The following is an 18,925-nucleotide window of genomic DNA, read 5'->3' on the forward strand; positions in this document are numbered from 1 at the left end:
TAAACAAAAATGTGATGTTGACAATAAACAGCTTTTGTTATGCATTGGACACTTTCAGGCTATTTAACTCCCAATTTGTTTATCTATTAGGTACTTGAAAGTGTCAGTTTTGTTTATCATTTCTCTTCAAATGAAAACAAGCAAAAGAAGAACGAGATGCGATCACGTGCCCTAGTACCTTATTAGCGCAACATATATTTACAGATTGTCGTCATATAACTTGAATGATATTCGCTGTGACGTAAACAACGCTCACTCACTTTGGGGGCATGTCCTATCTGTTTCTGTGGCTACTGTGATATATCTAGAATGTGATTTTCATTGCTATTGTGACCAAAAAAAAGTGGGAACCAGCCTCGATTATACAGTGTGTCATATCTTCATTTAAGATGTAAAAATATTTTTTTAACAGAAGAACCTGTATGCAGATTTGCGGTTGTATTGGTTGTTGATTAAAATTAATGACTTCTGTGCCACGTTAGTGATAACAGAGGCGGGGCTGTTGACGTCACTTCCAAAACGAAGCCATGGTATATATCAATAACAATAGAATAATCGAGGGTGAATTGGACCCCAGCGTTTTGTGTCAGATGCCTAACAGAGTTGTCGCCCTTGTTTCAGGTTGTGCAGGCGGCGTTAGACAACGCAAGGGAAGGCAGGACTTGCCTCGTCATTGCACACCGACTTTCCACCATACAAAACGCAGATGTTATTTTCATGGTTGAGAATGGATCCATCATTGAACAGGGATCACATCAAGAACTATTAGCAAAGAAAGGTGCTTACGCGACCTTAGTGGAAGGCCAGCAGTTCAACAAGTCTTGAAGAAAGTGTATTCTAGAATCCTTTGACATTTTTTAAAAAATTTTAATTTTTAATTTACTGTTTTTGATTTCTGGAAAATATTATAAATAGATTAGATTATATTCACTTCTTTTCTTCATGTTATGATTACAAATAATTTAGTATTAAAAAAACATTTACCATGTACAACGGATCCCAGATGAGCTCCTTACCAATAAACTTGTTTATTGTATATTGTTTTAGTACTGCTCCTTGTAACTAGTACAGAAGGAATCTTGAATGTGTATGTGAAAAATGAATCATTTTTATCATGTTTATCATGTTTATACATCAGAATTTCTGAAAAAAACAAAATGTGATGTCCGTGATACGAACTGACAAGTGTGATAAGACCTGTTTCTTGTATCTTGATGTTATTTCCAATCAACTTATGATTGATTTGTTTTATGTGATGCTAAGTGTTCATGAATATATATTTTACCTGACACTTCGTGTTCTGCTTCTATGTTTTGACAACAGTTGAATAACTGTTCTTTGTTTTGATATTATGACATTGTTTCTTATTTCTGCAACATATAAACATGCATATGTTTAAAATACACAAAAATGGTATTTGATAGTTTTCCAGATTTCACGTGTGTGTATTTGTTTAAAATAAATCTTAATACGCGTGGATGTGAAAGATAATGAAATTAATGCTTCACACCAAGAAATCTGAAAGCCTTCTTGTTATTCGCAGTTTATTCAATACATTTATGTTTTTATGGTAATATTGGAAGACAATTTCCTATCGCGAAACTGGTTCTACAAAAAACACTTAACTTGGCATGCTACTCTGGCATAGGGTTGTCATCAGCTTTTGTCACTCGACTCAGATTTTATTTTATGTAGCCATATTAGACTCGGGTATTTGCATTTTATCCTTGTTTATGATACGTTTCCCAGCATCTAGTGGTGTTCTGAATTATTGAAATAATTCAAGATGGATCCAAGTGGTCCAGTCGACCAAGCAATCATAGGCAATTTTCCATGACTGTACACAAACGATGTTCTGTAAAGTTTACTACTACTACTTACAACTAATAAAGACAGTGTCGTTCCTAAAAAAATACTGAATAAATAAGTCTTGTGTCGGAAGGGGTCATAATTGGGATTGTTCACTGGCCAATGTATTAGCAAATATCCCTGTGCTCGCTTATTAGAGCAGGGCGCATATTACGTTGAATACGGAATCTAACACGGGTAAGTATGTATTTTATTGCGCAAGGGGCAATTATGATCAAATGTACCAAATTCATACTTAAGTGAGCGAGTGTTGTGAGTTTGGTTTTATGCTGCTTTCAGCAAGATTCCAACAATATCGTGGAGGTGGGACACCAGAAATGGGCTTCACACACTGTGCCCATGTCGGGAATCGAACCCGGGTCTTTGGCGTGACAAGCAAACGCTTTAACCACTTGGCTACCCGACCACCCCTCATATTTGATTATAAACATTTAGGGAAATCACTCATCTTTACAGTTCTCCATAGAAGTATGACAGAATTTATCTTTTGATCATAATATAACCACACATTCAGCTGTACAAAATCATAATTTCTGCATGTTAGTATGCTATATGCAGCAAATGAATAAAAACATTCTTTTTCCTATTTCCCTTATCATGAAATGAGGTTAAAATGCAATGTCATATGTCTAAAACTTATTGTGGTGCTACTCTCATTAACTTTTGTCCTCAGCAATACTTGACCTGTTTTGGAATGGAAAAACTCACATATTCTCCTTATATTTTTGACAGTTTGGACTTTTAGTCTATGATTCTCACCTGCATATCGCTTTATTTTGGCGACAGACTTAAAAAATACCTCATACATAACAGTTGTGAAGCAAAACCAACTTCACACCATGAGAGATATTAATTTTATTATTTTACTGCATGATCTCCTTAACATGTGGTACCAGAAGGATTGCCTGCATAGTCAATGCAGTGATACAAAGCTTTTTATCATACCTCCATGTCAGAATGTTGAGATGCGATTGGTTCATGTGATCTTGATGGAGTACCATGTACCCCGCCTGGGAGAGAAATATATTTCTGAATTGGAGAATAAATCCCTTATGCCCTGCCTCGAAGAAACAGGCTGCACATGGATTTCTGAGCGGGATAATAAATCTCTTATACCCCGCAACAAAGCAAAAAGCCACGTTGTTTTCCAGTGAATGAAAGTCATGCGACACAGCACCAGTTAACCTCAGATCAATCAAACATCTGTTTTCTAAGAATATTCTATTTGTCTTAATTCTTTTCAAGTAGTGGATTGAAACATATTGGCAAGACAATTGGTTGTAAATACTGCTACAACTTGTAAGTTTGAAATAAATTATTTAAAATGCAGGCTTGTTGCCTTTAGAATACCAGTTTGCTTGTATATAGACGGCCATATAAGCTCCATAATATAACTGAACATGTCTGTGTGATATATTTTTTTGAAGTCTCATTTTATGTGTTTTCACTATTCATGACTTCTGATAAAATGAGACAATTTTAAGCCATGGATCACATATGTGCATCTTATATTGAGAATAAACCTAATGTACAGTTAGCTTTTTGTCAATTCTGTTCGTTAAATGTCAGAAACATTAGACATTTGATATCCATGTCTTTTTTTCTGTGATAGGGCAAAGCACAGCTAAAGACAATCCAATATTTGTAGAGTGAGTGAGGTTTTACGCCACTTTTTGCAATATTCCAGCAATATAACGGCCATCTTGTTGTGCTAGGTACCCAATTGTTGGCCTAAACACATTTTGCAACTTGGTGTTTCAGTGTGAAGACCTCAAATTTGAGGGTCCACCTGTCCACACATGTCCACACATGAATCCACTTTCCACAACCTGTGGTTCAAACTTCAGCTGACATGTGACGTTATTTTTCCAATTTAAGACCTCCTAAAACAATACTCCCAATAAGGTCTCAATTTTGTCACAATAAGAACACATTATCAAAATGGTATATGCATTTATTCAGTAATGAAGCTATGAAATTTTCAAGTAGCAGCTAAAATAGCATTTACCTATAGGAGCATTTCTTTCATTTGTGTTAATATCTAACATAACTAAAATTTACATATTCCATAATAATTCAGATAATCAATAACCAATACATACAGTAATGTGAGCGAGACTTGGCATTGAAGAGTTCATACAACTTTTTGACTCAAGAATGGAAGATTTCAAGCTCATTAAAATTGAATCCAGACACCTCAGTGACGAAGTTAGAAAGTTCACCTGACATGAGCTATAGGTTTGTCACGTCTTTACAGAGAAAAGTATGGAATCATACTTAAAGATATATTAATGAGATTGGGAAGATTTCTGTAGGGATTATGAAATGTAGCAGTGAATGAAATACGGTTTTCTGAGTGTTAATAGGACAGAGACTGGGGAATCAGAGTCTTCCACAAGAAGGCTTGGTGCCATTACTACTTGAACTGAAAACTCTTGAATCAAATCCATTGGAATGAACCAGTCATGGCTTTGTGATAACAACGTAAACCGTTCCAATCTGGAAATGCAGACATGCTTAACATCCATACAATACACAATGAGAAATAGTCTTTCATGGCATCACCATTGCCAGCATTAGATTCGATTCTGTTGAACCGATTTTAAGGACCGGAGATAAGAAAATATTGCTGAAACATTGGGGAGTTTGTTGAGGTTAACACTGTTTAAAACAGTATTTCAGTGATATCACATAATGTGTTACAGGCATTCACTGTTTTCCACTTCTGAGAAACACAGATCAGTTTGTTGCTGACTGACCAGGGATCATAATCATTGCAAATCTCGGATTCAAACCCACCATCTGTGGATCCTGGGCAGCTGTCCCCTTACAAACAATGCTGTGTTGCTGTTCATTCCATACAGATGACAAACGACCCGTGAAGATCCGGGGTAGAATAGGTCTTCATCAACCCATGCTTGCCATAAAAGGCGACTATGCTTGTCGTAAAAGGCGACCAGCGGATTCGGATGGTCGGGCTAGCTGACTTTGTTGATGCATGTCATCGATCCCAATTGCGTGGATCGGTGCTCATGATATTAATCACTGGATTGTCTGGTCCAGACCCGATTGTTTACAGACCATTGTCATATAGCTGGAATATTGCTGAGTGTGGCGTTAAACAACAAACCAACCAACCAACATATGACATACACAAGAAAACAGTCTATACTTTTCATGTCAAACTTGGGTATCTAAAAAAAATATTTCCAAGTAAAACATGAAAAGTTTACCCACAGCCTTGATTACACTCCACTGATACTGATCAGACAAGGTAGATACCCCATACACATACCAGCATACATTAAAGGGGGAGGAGGCATTGTGTGTGCCTTCGAGGGAGACTGATGAATTTTACCATAGTTCAATCCTACAAGGGTATGTCATCAGGGACTTAACTGGTACATTAAAACGTTTTTGGGATGCATTTACATCATCTGGGCTATGTATATCCAGGGATGAGAATGGAGATTTTTCCTTTTCGGCTGAAAATTATTTGAAATGGAGCACAGTCCATAAATTGGGGGTGTTAATGAGGGAAGTCAACATATTCTCACCCCTGTACATGTCTGCCTTCTTTTCTACCTTCTAATCATAAGTCCAGTGAATATCACACATTCAAGACTTGCATTAACTGGCTAATGGATTGACCGCACATTGGATATTCTTATGAATGATCCTACAAGTTGTGATATAAATCCTGTAATATGATCGGTCAGTATTCCCACAGAGCAATACAAAGAACACATGTTGGCTGAGTGGCGCCATCATACAAGATATGCCAAGTAAAGTATGTGGTTACATGGATATCAGACAACCGGATCTTATCATCTTAGCAGGGTATGTAAAAGCAGTAACTTTTGTATTACAAATATAAACATATCTGTATAATACTGTCGTCTTTGTAGAAAAATGTTGTCTTAATGAAGTTAATCACTCTTATACTCCTGTACTTAATGGTTCGTCAGGGCATAATCATCTCCACCATGTACAGTTAACAGAAAAAAATTCTAATTTGAAGAAATTTAATCAAAATGTTTGTGCAAGATGCAAATGCTGTGACTTGAACGTAAATATGTGATTTGATTATGTTATGCTTTACATAATAACGAAAGATTATTTTCCGATGGAATGATGCTTTGAATTTCAAACGCTTTTCCAGTATTCCTAAATCCTTCTCAATGCCGATTATCTCCCTTTGACCAACAAATGTGCTAAAAGCTCTTTAGCATTGAAATCATTGCCGCTGTGATTTACCATTGAATATTTACAAAATTAGGTGCAGTATAAACAATGTGTTATTTTAAGTATACCAGACTGAACCTAGTACCTAGTTTGGGCTCTCAGTAAAATGTGTATCCAAAACTTGCACATTGTTGCGTCAGACAGTACTTTGTACTTATGTTCATGTTCCCGAAAATATTTTGCAACAGTAAAATATTGCACTTTAGAACACCTACAGAGATTGAATAATAAATATGTTGTTGTTCTATACAAATTAAACCATAGTATCTTACACATTCACATTTTTGGTAAATCCCTTTCTCTGAAATTGTACTTGGCACACTTAAAATCTTTCAAAAATAAATAAAGAATTAACAAACAAACTGATCATACATGAAAGCATAATTGCACAATTAACTGCAAACATTTTATGCACAATTAACTGCATACATTTTATGCACAATTTTCAAACATAAAAATCTTTGTACATAAAGAAAATCTTATCAAATTTCATTTACAGAAAGAACACGATTGCACCCTCTTCAAAAGCCAAGATTTATGAAAGTTGAGAAAACTTTATGAATGGTTATTTTGTCTGTGGCAAGTGTGTCGAAGTGAGAGTCCCAGCGTGGGCTGGTCAGGATTAGATTTGTCACACATACACTGAAAGATGCCTCTATCACTGAGCTTGTGGCCTCCTCGACAATGCCGCCATCAAATCATTCTTTAATGCCTCCTGTTGTCCCTGGTCTGGAATGGGCATAATAGATCGAACACCATTCACAATGTCCCTTGTTTTTCCGAAATATATTTCATTCAATGTGTTCCTAATCTTGTTTTCCATATCCTGAAAGATTAAAACAAAGGGTAGGTGAATCAATGTGAATCAATGTGAATCGAAGTTAATCAAGGGAATTAAGAGAATCAAATGCGATCTGGGAATAGAATATATGTATATACATAGAAGAAATTACAACTGACAAAACACTGACTTATCCTACTGATGATATCAAGTTGAGTAAAAGTGCTCAGACAACAAAAATAATGGTCAGAAATCTCTATGTGTTTTGGAATGCCTGTTTATTCTCAAGTGTGTTATGACAGCTGAATCATTTAGGAAAGGTGCCAGGCGTTTCAATCTTCCATTAACAACTAAAGCAGAAACAAGTTCTTCAGTGTGGAAGGACAAATATATATGACACTGTAAACTCACCTCGACTAATCTACCAATGTTGACAATATGTGGTGATGCATCGCTAACAGAGGCGTCTTGTTCTACCTGAAACAGGAGGACATCATTCACATATTATTCAGTATTGAAGAGTTTGGAGTTCCTCTTTCACTAAAACATCCCTGTGGAGAGTTCCAAGAACAATCCATCCCCAAATCTAGAACAATCATCGCCACATTAAGCACCCTTCAAGACCCATATGCAAGTATTTAGTAATGTTAAGAAGCACCACATGCTGAGCCTGAAAATTTACACGACCAGTGCCACACATAAGTAGAGTATTTGTGTAACAAACCCCCAAACTATTTTAAACCCAATTACTTTAATCAACTTGCGTATAGAAACGCATGCATTAAATGGAAAACTCAACTGTTTGAAAATAGCACATGTTGATACCCAATGAAGCATTTTCAGCATGCGTACAACGGAGCTAATTTCCACAATTACGAGCTAATTTACTTTTCGAAGTCAAGCCTATAATTATGAACTGTTATATACAACTAAATCATCATTTCATATGTTTTTAAATCTAAAAATGCTTTCTCATTTAGGGAAAAAACCCAATAGAGTGATGAATAGATGAGTGAAAAAGTATTGGTTACCCAATGAAAATTCTAATAACCAAATTAAAATAGAAACCTTAAAGTAAAAACTCAATTGCTCAAAAAGTTATCTGGAGCTCTATTTTCATGTGGAGAACATTATTACTATAGTAAATACGGCTGTGTAGAAGTGTTCATCATGCATGCAGAAATTGAGGTCAGGAATATCAAGACAACACATCTTCCAGGTGGTTTCTGCTTGGGTCGCTTTCATGTATACAAAGGGACATAACACCATAATCATGACTTGTCAATCAAGCAATTTCTAACCATCTGGATTAATAGGTTTTAGTGAGCGAGTGAGTGAGTGAGTGAGTTGGGTTTAACGTCGCTTTTAACATTAACAGTATTACAGTTATATCACGGCGTGTCAGCTTAATGTGGGAGGAAAGCCCGAAGTGATGCAGGTCTCAGACGTTTACCACTTTGGTGAAACCCAGGAGCACGGGTATGGTGCTGACAAACCTAGAAACATAATCGGGGCGAACCGGGATTCGGACCCACAATCATAGGTTTCTGGCGTGTCCAAGGAACGCCACTCTGCACAGCGAATTGCGGCGCCTTAGACAATTGGGCCACCCATGGCCCCTAATGGGTTTTACCGTGTAATGCTACTAGAACTGTTATATGTACCTGTCTGGTGAGGCTACCACCAAGATTCATGGTCCCTGAGCTCTCCTTGTTCGTTTGTAGCCACAACATCACCGTCGATGTCAGTTTATAATGCGCACTTTTGCCACTTGATTTTTCCTAGAGCGAGAACATACAAAAGTCCAATGACGAACATGCACGAAAACATTATACAGCATTAATGGTACATGTATTACACAATCTACATCACATACATTATAATGATGAACAATAAGTTCACTGCAAGAAAGGTTGATACTGGCCCAGCCAATCTGGCGACTGACATGGTGAACAACAATCTACTAGGTCAGGGTACTATGGCATGCAAGTCACCGAGACAATTTATCAACCAGTGTTGGTTGCTGGGTGCTATTTCTAACCCAGAATCACATGGTTAATTTCCCATGTAAGCTACCTGAACTTCTATGACGTGGATGGAATCCCAACAGCCCTTAATTTTCTTGGATCCATCACCAGCTTTCTTGATGAGGACCACGCCTGCAAAACCATGGTCCAGGTCCCATAGATACACTGAGGAAACTCCACCCTCAAAGTACCTAGACATGCAATACAGAAGATCAGTCAAGACTAAACAATGCAAAGATAGTCATCATTTTCATAATCAACAAAGCCAGCATGATTTTTATGAATATAATAACAAGATGTGTCCCGATTTATAACTCTGCAATTTTGCAGCTATTCACCAAATACCAAATTACCTAATCAAGAATCTCCCTACAGATAATCTGTCCTGTATGAATGTCTGATGACAGGGTCAGCACCACCACTGTAATTCCATGACTCAGGACAGTGAGTGAGTGAGTTGGGTTTAACTCCGCTTTTAACAGTATTCCAGTTATATCACGGCGTGTCAGCTTAATGTGGGAGGAAAGCCCGAAGTGATGCAGGTCTCAGACGTTTACCACTTCAGTGAAACCCACGAGCATGGGTATGGTGCTGACAAACCTAGAAACATAATCGGGGCGAACCGGGATTCGAACCCACAATCATAGGTTTCTGGCGTGCCCAAGGGACGCAACTCTGCACAGGGAATCGCGGCGCCTTGGACGACTGGGCCACCCGTGCCCCCGGACTCAGGACAGATAATCTGTAATTGCTTGAAGATTGTTAATTAATCCCGAATTCTTACATTTCTCTGAATTGGTCAAAAGCGTTGTTAGCCTCTATCTCCAGCTTCCGTAGCCTGTCTGAGGGCATGGTGCCATCATCGAGGGGAGGGTCGTATGTGTTGCTCCATGGAGATCTGGAAACATAGGAAAACTAAAAGCAATGTTGTAAAGAAGCATTAAGTAAAGTGATCCTATCTAAACTCTTTAATGTTAGAAATTCAATTCTTATGGGTCAATCAATTCAAACACCATAGAACACCTCAAGGACACCAGCTTCACCAAAAATTAGAACACTGAAATTAGCAAAACCAAAAAGATGTGTCAGCATGGTCAGTGCACAGGTGATTTCAATATACCGTATCCGGCGTAATAAACGCCCACAGCGATATTTGCAAGTGAACAATCCCAATTAGCACCCCTTCCGACTGATCAATGTACACAAGACTTATTTTTTCGTGTTATATGCATCCTTAATTATGAATTAAATTCTGGAAAAATATATCTGTCATATATAAACATTTCAGGCTGTCAGCACAAACCACAAATTTTTACGATCTTTCAACTCTGTTGTTTTTCACCAAAATGATATTCTAATAAGAGCCCCCCCATTTCCAATTTTGAGAGCGCCCAGGGTGCTTATCATTTTGAATACAGTAAGCAGGCTTGATAACATGCATAAACTGAGTGTTCTGAAAGCAAACACTTCAATATAGGATGAATATCACTTCCTGTTGATGTGTTCATGTGGAATGTACATTTCTATGTACCCAACCAATGTAAATGTATCCAGCCTTTGAGCCATGAACAGAGGCACCAATAAATATGTAAAACATATTATCATAAAAGATAAACGTGAAATGTCCATTAGAAACATCTTAGCACAAATTTGGTGTTTGTTATTTGGGATTTGCAAAATATGAATTGTTGTAATGAAACGAAAGCAGAACTGTAGTCAAACAAACTGATTTATTTATCAATTTATAAAATGCAATTTTAAAAGTCCTTATGTTTTGTTACAGACTGATGATCTGCTTTCGCATAGAAACAATTTCGCATTTTTTAATCCTAGATAGATCCCTGAACTGTGTTGTAAGATACTGAGGTTCATGGAACTGCAGCAGAAGCCATTGCGATGAAGAGATACCCATTTGGCTCCCTCCTAACGACAATCAATCAAGAGTTACCAGGAACTATTAATGAACTGATACAAATAGACAATTGGAACAATCTTATCATTATCAACGATAAGTGGTGAAATCTCAGCTTATTCAGCTAGGGACAGATTTAATATTGATTCCCCGGCACCCCGGATTATGGGGTACCACCCACCTGTACGAGTCCCCATCGCGGTTGTAGTCACAAAGCAAGAAGTCCTTCCCGACTGTCTTGTCCCTGGCAATCTTCAAGGGCTGGTCCACAGAAGAGAGTAGGTCCTCACACAAAGCTGGCACCTACAGCAGATAGACAAAAAGTAGGCAACTGTGCATAGTCACAATGTAATGATGCGATCATTGCCTCAAGCCAGTCAGTTGTCTACAATACGTGTTAATGTTCCGCACAGGTAATCTTAGCGCTAAGACTATTGTAAGCCTATACTAAGCAGCTAAGTATGGGAGTTATGATCATCTTAGCACTAAGATCGCTTTGTGCAAGTGGGCCCTGGTTTCCTAATGCCTTGTAGAACTTCAGGCCTCTTTGAGGTGTCATATATTTCAATTATTCGGGCAAGAATGTTTCTGGTCAAGTTGCATCCCTGATGTTTGATCTTATTCATTGTATATCTAGGATGCTTAGTCATATATTTTTTAGGATCTTTGAACATATTTCTAGAACTACTCTTAAAAGGACCCAGTTGTCAAACAAACTGCAACAGAACTGCATCCCTTTGACATGCCAGAAACCTATGATCATGGATTAGAATCTCAGATTTGCCCAGAATATGTGTCTCGTTTTTTGCATCACCATAACTGTCATCAGGGGCTGCACCATAGACCTGTATCAGTGAATCGGTACCCGGGAATATGGGATGGTACTGTGTCTGTTCTAGGGCCTCACAGGCAGCTTGGGTTGTACACTCCCCAGGGAGAGGAAAATAAAAATCTGGGTGTGGGGTGTCATGGATGAAGAATGTCACTGCCCTGTTATGTTCAACTCACCATGTCTATGAGCTCACTGAGGTTCTTTTCTATCTGCTGTGGTGGAAGTCTGCGCATCAAATCTAATGCGCAATCAAGTTGTTGCTCCGTCTGAAAAAAAAAGATGTACATGCTACTCAGTGTTATCAAGTCTGAGAAGTCCTTTGTCATGTTTCGAGTTTAGTGTAGCAAATTTTGGAAGCGATTCATACTGGTGCCACAATACCATGAATCCCTGTTAATCTTGGATGTAAATACTTGTACACCACTGCAAGAATGTTATACAAGGTAAATCCTGATACTAAACACCCTTCCAGTGCCTGAGAGAGCACAGATCATTGACCCTTAAAGAAAAGAAGTCCCTTCAGTTCGTTTTGTTTGTTTGATGTTTAACATCGTTTATAGCCGCACTCAGCAATAGTCCATATGACTGAGGTCTGTAAATAATTGAGTCTTGACCAGACAATCCAGTCATTCACATCTTGAGCATCTATCTACACAATTGGGATAGATGACATGCATCAACCAAGTCAGGGAGTCTGACAAGTGACCACCAAGTCCAAGTGGCCCGTATCCTAAAGTTCACATTTGGACAAACATGCTGCTTGTAAACATGCACCAGGAACACCAATCCAAACAAACAAGGCTAAACTTGGCTTGTTAAATCATTTTCGGCAGATTTAAGTGTAATATTGTTTGTTTGTGTGTTGTTTAAAGCTGCACTCAGCAATATTCCAGCTATATGACGGTGGTCTGTAAATAATCAAGTCTGGACCAGACAATCCAGTGATTGACATAATGAGCATCGATCCACGCAATTGGGATACAATGACATGCTGCATAGTGGCAAATATACAAATTTTAAACATTTTTTCTTACATATACTTTTATTGCTGTTAACCATAGGAACAGAATGAAAAGACATATTTCTGACATAAAGTGATGAGAAACATTCTTTTGTCTACAACTATGACAATTGTTGGCAGTTATGTTGTGGAACCAGTAATGCTTCTTTATCATCCCATGAAGATTCCGGGATAGAATAGGTCTTCAGCAACCCATGCTTGCCGTAAAAGGCAACTATGTTTGTCGTAAAAGACGACTAAAAGGATCGGGTGGTCAGGCTCGCTGACTTGGTTGATACATGTCATCGATCCCAATTGCGTGGATCGATGCTCATGATTATTTACAGACCGCTGTCATATAGCTGGAATATTGCTGAGTGCGGCTTTAAACAACAAACCAACCAACCAAATCTTTGGCCATTTTATCATCAGCTGGTCATGGCTACCTAGAAATCAGGCGGTCAGGCTCGCTGACTTGGTTGATACATGTTATCGATCCCAATTGCGTGGATCGATGCTCATGACATCAATCACTGGACTGTCTGGTCCAGACTCGATAATTTACAGCCCGCTGTCATATAGCTGGAATATTGCTGAGTGCGGCGTTAAACAACAAACCAACCAACCAAATCTTTGGCCCTTTTATCATCAGCTGGTCATGGCTACCTAGAAAGATCATTGAACCCTGCTGGTAAAAAGAATATTAGTGGCAGCTGAGTTGACTACCAGCAGAGCTCCAGATAAGCTTTTGGTATTGTGGGTATTTTACCCATGCATTTTAAAATCATTGGGTATCAGTAATTCTATCTGAGTATTCAAATTTCTGTTACCCACTAGTTTTTACACATGTGGGTATTTAAGTTAAATATGTAAAAACACTAGTCATCTAGTCCCTGCAAACTGGTGCAGTGTGGGTCCGAGAGCTTTGTAGGACTAAAAAATACCACGAAACTTCCACAGGAAAGTGTGATGGCAAATGATCATGATGTAACTGTCATTGTGGAGTTTGGCAAGGTTGACGGAATGCCCGTTTATAATTTCAAAATAAGTTGCTGATTTGCGAATCGAATACGCAGTGTTACTTCACTATATTTTGATGTTACTCACAAGTTTTATTTTTGTAGCGTATCTGTAAAGTTCGTTGCGTATTTGAGACGCTTGGATTTAATTTACTGCGTATTTCTGATGCGTATTTTACGCAGATACGCAGCTTATCTGGAGCCCTGCTACCAGTATCTAAGATGTTGATAGACGTGGCTGACATAGAGACAAGTTAATAATACACACTGTGATAGAGGAAGTAAGTTCACATTATTATCTGTGTTGACCAGACAAAACCAAGATGGTCAAACTAATATGTACTTGTAAATGCAATCATATTTTACATCTGTGTGTTCGTTTATTAGCTACACTCAGCAATATTCAAAAAATTCTGATCACATAAAACCAATTAGAACAAGCCTCACTGAGCATGCTGAGTAAGTCTGCCTTAGTAAACTGGTTAACTGCAACAATCTCCACATGGAAAATGTCATGAAAATATGATGGTATTGTACAGAGGTATGTATTGACTAGTGACTTTGTATCACAATGTATTGATTAATAAGCAGTGATAAGCTAGCTGTATCTTAACACTCAATTGTCCATGACTGTAACATGACTTTTATCATTCATCACCACTCGTCCCTTTCCGTAACCTGCAAGAAGACTAGTCCCCCTATCGAAAAATGTTATGTCCGAAAATACGACAAACCAATCAGAATGCGCGTATGATTTCAAGTTCTTCATAAAAGAATCCCTCATAAATAATTTTTGATTTTACACATGTCTTGCATCTAAAAATATACCCAAGACACAGTTAAATGTGTTCAATGATACTGTATAATTCTGCATGTCCCTATGTGCTTTAAATTGCATCTGAAATATATATAATACATGGGGAAAAAGTTTGAACCATTGCGCAACGAGTTGACAATTGTTTTAGGTATGCCAGTTTGCGCTAAGACAGAACCCGGTCGCAAACATGGCCACGAGAGGAGCATGAGTCGCTCTTCGGCTTGTCCCGGAATAACACGAGTTGGTCACAAATGGACTTTTATTTGAGCCGGGGGCACGGGTGGCCCAGTCATCTAAGGTGCCGCTATTGATCTGCAGAGTTGCGTCCCTTGGGCATGCCAGAAACCTATGATTGTGGGTTCGAATCCTGGTTCACTCCGACTATGTTTCTAGGTTTGTCAGCACCATTACTATGCTAGTGCGTTTCATAGAAGTGGTAAGCGTCTGAGACCTGCATCACTTCGGGCATTTAGCTGACACGCCTCGATATAACTGTGATACTGTTAAGCAGCATTAAACCCAACCAATTCACTATTTCTGAGTCATTTGGTTTCATATTCTTTTTAATCCAACCAATCATTGCTTGACACAAATTATTGGAATCTATCTGAATCCCAGCCTTTTAACTTAATTTGAAATTTTAGATAAAAAAATAATTAAACATTCTAAATTTGTAGCCCAACGGCATAACTATTTTATACAACTAGATTTTTTTCAAAGTGATAACTGTTTGCAGTGTACCCATCAACTGGTAATGACCAGTTTTTTACTGGTAAAATTCGGCTAGGATCAGTATAAAAAAAAGAAGATAAAATTGTGACTGAACTTTGTGTGAATGATGTGTAGGTCTAACTGAGTTACTTCAGCGATGATGTCATGTTGAATGAATTAAGACCAGGTAATTTTTATACATTTATACATTTTAATTATTAAAAGTTGGGACTGACAAAAATTAGGAGGGTACTGGCCAATCCCCTAGGACAGTTTCAAAAGTCAGCAGGAACACTGATTTGATTATGTTGAAATAACTTATCCTGCAAGACTAAATCCTAATAATCGTATATCCTAATTCCAAAGTCAACACTTTGAGCATGACCGGTCAAGGTCACAGTGATTACCTGTACTTGACTGGGTTAGGTAATCAATCACATCAACGTACTCAAGGCAATCATCAAGTGACATACACCCATGATCATTCAGCCATGAAAACACATCAATCAAAGATGGGAGTGTTCCAGAGTTACACTTTGTTGTTTACATACATTTTGATTTTAACTAGATCACCATGGATTATCCAGTGAAGTTACCTTTAATGCAATATATTGGAGATAGATTTTGATTGAAAACTGAGCATAAAATAAGATTTGTGTTCATTTGTCATTCATACACAATTGCATACACCATTTGACATAATAAGCGCCCAGGGTGCTCTCTAAATTAGAAATAGGGGGCTCTTATTAGAATATCATTTTGGTGAAAAACAACGAAGTTGAAAGATCGTAAATTTCGTGGTTTATGCTGACAGTCTGAAATGTTTATATGGAACAGATATATTTTTCCAGAATTTAATTGCCCATAATTAAGGATGCATGTAACAAACGTATTATGCATGAATAAATAGTCTTGTGTACATTTATCAATCGGGGTGATAATAGGGATTGTTCACAAGCCAATATACGAGCAAATATCGCTGTGGGCACTTATTACATCGAATACAGAACTACTAATTATAGTATCTGGATATGTTTGACATTAGAACATACCAAATCCATCTCTGTAACAATTATGAAATGTTAACGTTATCAAAGCTATCGACACAGGAAGTTTACTCAATGTGTGTTCACAACAGTCATGATGAAAGATGAATTTTTATTAAGTTCTGTACCTAACAAGATGTTGGTTTAATTATGGAGAGAACCGTCATGTGACACAAGTCCGAGACACATTTAGCATCACATTGGTGAAACAGGAGTAGTACTAACAAACCAAGGATCATAATTTGGTTACATGGGATGAGAACCCATACTCAGATGATCCTGGAAAGTAGGAAACTAAGGGACATAACTCTGCTTAACCTTCTGTTTCAGAAATGTCCTCAAACCATAACATAAATAGAATTATAAGTGTCCATTGGGTGTGGTCAATCATATAACTACAAATTTTAAATTCAAACAGGCAACACAAGAACATTTGAGACATGATCAAAAATACAAATATGATAGATGGACAGAAACATTGTGATACACCTGCAGGTTGGACTAACTATTGGTCCAGATACCCACATCTGTCAAGTCTATGAAAACAAAAGGCCTTTAAGCTGAGAAAACTTAAGGTGGGCTGACATTGCTCAGACCCGTACCCGTTTAGCAAATGTTTAGTGGCCATTAGATTACCCCAAACTCTATCCTTAGCCATTTATGATAGATCTATCAACCCTAGCTTTACGATCATTAGGGTTCAGTACCTGTTTAGTGGCTATATAGATTCTACAGTGGCACCTAATATTCTTCAAACAAAAACGTTGAGAAGAAATGATGAAATGATTTAGTGTCAAATATTTGGGCTACTGGAAACTGTCCTGGAACATTCACACAAGCCATTTTTACCTGCTACACCTTTTTTAGTAGGCCTACTGATTCAAATGGAAACTCACCCTTGTGTCGTCACTAGCTATGCTTATGCCTCCCTCGTTCCTTACAATTATTAACATTATCCTTACAATGTTCCCTACCACACTTTTTAGTCATAAACATCACCTGACGATTTTTTTAATTCGTCATCCATGCGTACCCACAAATTCCACGTCTGACCCCAAGAGTTGTTTTCAGTTTGCACCATATCAGCTCAATCATCACTACTTGGTATCTTGTAGGTTACAGAATGGGACGACTGTGCCAAATGGCATCGGGATCACTCGTAATTTACCGTAGACGTCACCTATTCGACCCTTTTCATTCAGTTCCATAACGACTTAGACAAGACTAGGTAAAATTGCACTTAGTTTCACAGTGTGCACGTAGCTCAGTCCGTTATCTAACAATCAGAAGGTCGCGAGTTCGTGTCTGACGGATTCTCACAAAAACTGGTTGCTGGTCTTTGAGAGAGGTGACCTATCATGACATATGGCAGAGTTCGTCCTCATGAGAAGTTGTGGTACTGTATTCTAAATATGCTCCTCTAAAACCAAGTCAAAATCATAACAAACTAAGTGAGGACGACATGAACTGCACTGTATCATGTGTGAAAATAAGCGTAAGCTCATAACGTCGCACATTGCTAGACAGGCACAAAAAACGCCCTAAAAATACACGTTGATAACCAAATATATATTTATATATACATTTCATTTTTATTTGCTATTAACTTTGTCTGAGACCATGAAGACGTATCATAAACATCAAGATATTACAATAAAAGTAAAGATCAACATGATTATTAAATGTACATATTTTTCATCAAGATTACCTCATAATTCAATAAGGGACATGACAGGACCTCGTGATTAAACATGCGTATGTGTGAGAAGTGAAAAGCATGTTTTCAAACAGACTTGATCATGTTCATCATTGTTTGAAAACATTATTGCAACTGACTTGGCATATAGATCGTTGTTCACTGGTATCTCGATAGAAAAAATTCGAGATATTTTGTTTACAAATATCAATATGCTATAGGCAATGAAGAGGAAATAATCGTCATTGGTTATCAGTTAGGCCTATATATTTGTGCGACTTATAATCAGTGCGGTAAAAGATCATGACACACCTTGTAATTCGTATGATACACAAAAAGCCGTGATACGTGAAACTACCAAATAAAAAATCAATCCACAACTTTGTAATGTCAAGAGCTCAAGTACTTCCTAGATCGGAACATAGACCATTATCCTATAAATCTTGGACTGAGTCATACGATATCGTTTATTGACAGCTGCCCATTTGCCTATCGGGTTGAGGAACTCATACGAAACACTCACAAACGAGGGTCCCCAGAAATATGACCAAAACGACAATCTCACCAAAGGTACTAATTAACAGAACACCGATGCGTAGAATAAGACTAACGCATTCTGCTTTTAACGAGTGATTATTGATGATAAGCTTCCTATTATTTCATCGCCCGCCCCTTCCGGCCGGCGAAAACACCTGCTAAAATAAAATCATGGCACCGAATATAACTCATGATAAGCATCGGTGTTGTGAAATAACGCCCAGATAGACTGGCAAAGTATTTCAGACAGTCTTACCATTGTTGAGCTGTATGTCAAGGTAGACTTGCAAACCCGTTACGAATCAGGAAGCAATGGTCAGCTCCGCACTACCTCCAAAATGGCGTCAATATCCGGGCATTTCGGTTCGGGATTCCCCTGGAATGCTTCGGGCATTTCCGTGTACTGCACGAAATCACCCGAATGGGGCTTTTC

General features: G+C 38.0%; 2 protein-coding genes across 2 annotated transcripts in view; one reads left to right on the plus strand and one right to left on the minus strand.

Moving 5' to 3' along the window:
* LOC139472013 (ATP-dependent translocase ABCB1-like) overlaps positions 1–865 on the plus strand; it is a 161,448-nt gene extending 160,583 nt beyond the window's left edge. Inside the window, exon 28 of the mRNA XM_071254521.1 lies at positions 622–865. Within this exon, the coding sequence (XP_071110622.1) occupies positions 622–825 (204 nt within the window). The 3' untranslated portion in view covers positions 826–865. The remainder of the gene's footprint in view (positions 1–621) is intronic.
* Positions 866–3,808: 2,943 nt separating this feature from the next.
* On the minus strand, positions 3,809–18,860 carry LOC139471580 (F-actin-capping protein subunit beta). The gene is made up of 8 exons (XM_071253958.1): positions 18,749–18,860; positions 11,843–11,932; positions 11,016–11,137; positions 9,707–9,820; positions 8,972–9,113; positions 8,560–8,676; positions 7,307–7,372; positions 3,809–6,940 (listed from the first exon to the last, which is right to left on the minus strand). Exons 1-8 carry the CDS (start codon positions 18,749–18,751, stop codon positions 6,773–6,775), a joined length of 822 nt encoding a protein of 273 aa, XP_071110059.1. The 5' UTR covers positions 18,752–18,860; the 3' UTR covers positions 3,809–6,772.
* Positions 18,861–18,925: the final 65 nt, after the last annotated feature.

This window comes from Haliotis cracherodii, unplaced genomic scaffold, assembly GCF_022045235.1.
Source record: "Haliotis cracherodii isolate W230 unplaced genomic scaffold, xgHalCrac1.p SCAF_23, whole genome shotgun sequence".
NCBI lineage: Eukaryota > Metazoa > Mollusca > Gastropoda > Lepetellida > Haliotidae > Haliotis > Haliotis cracherodii.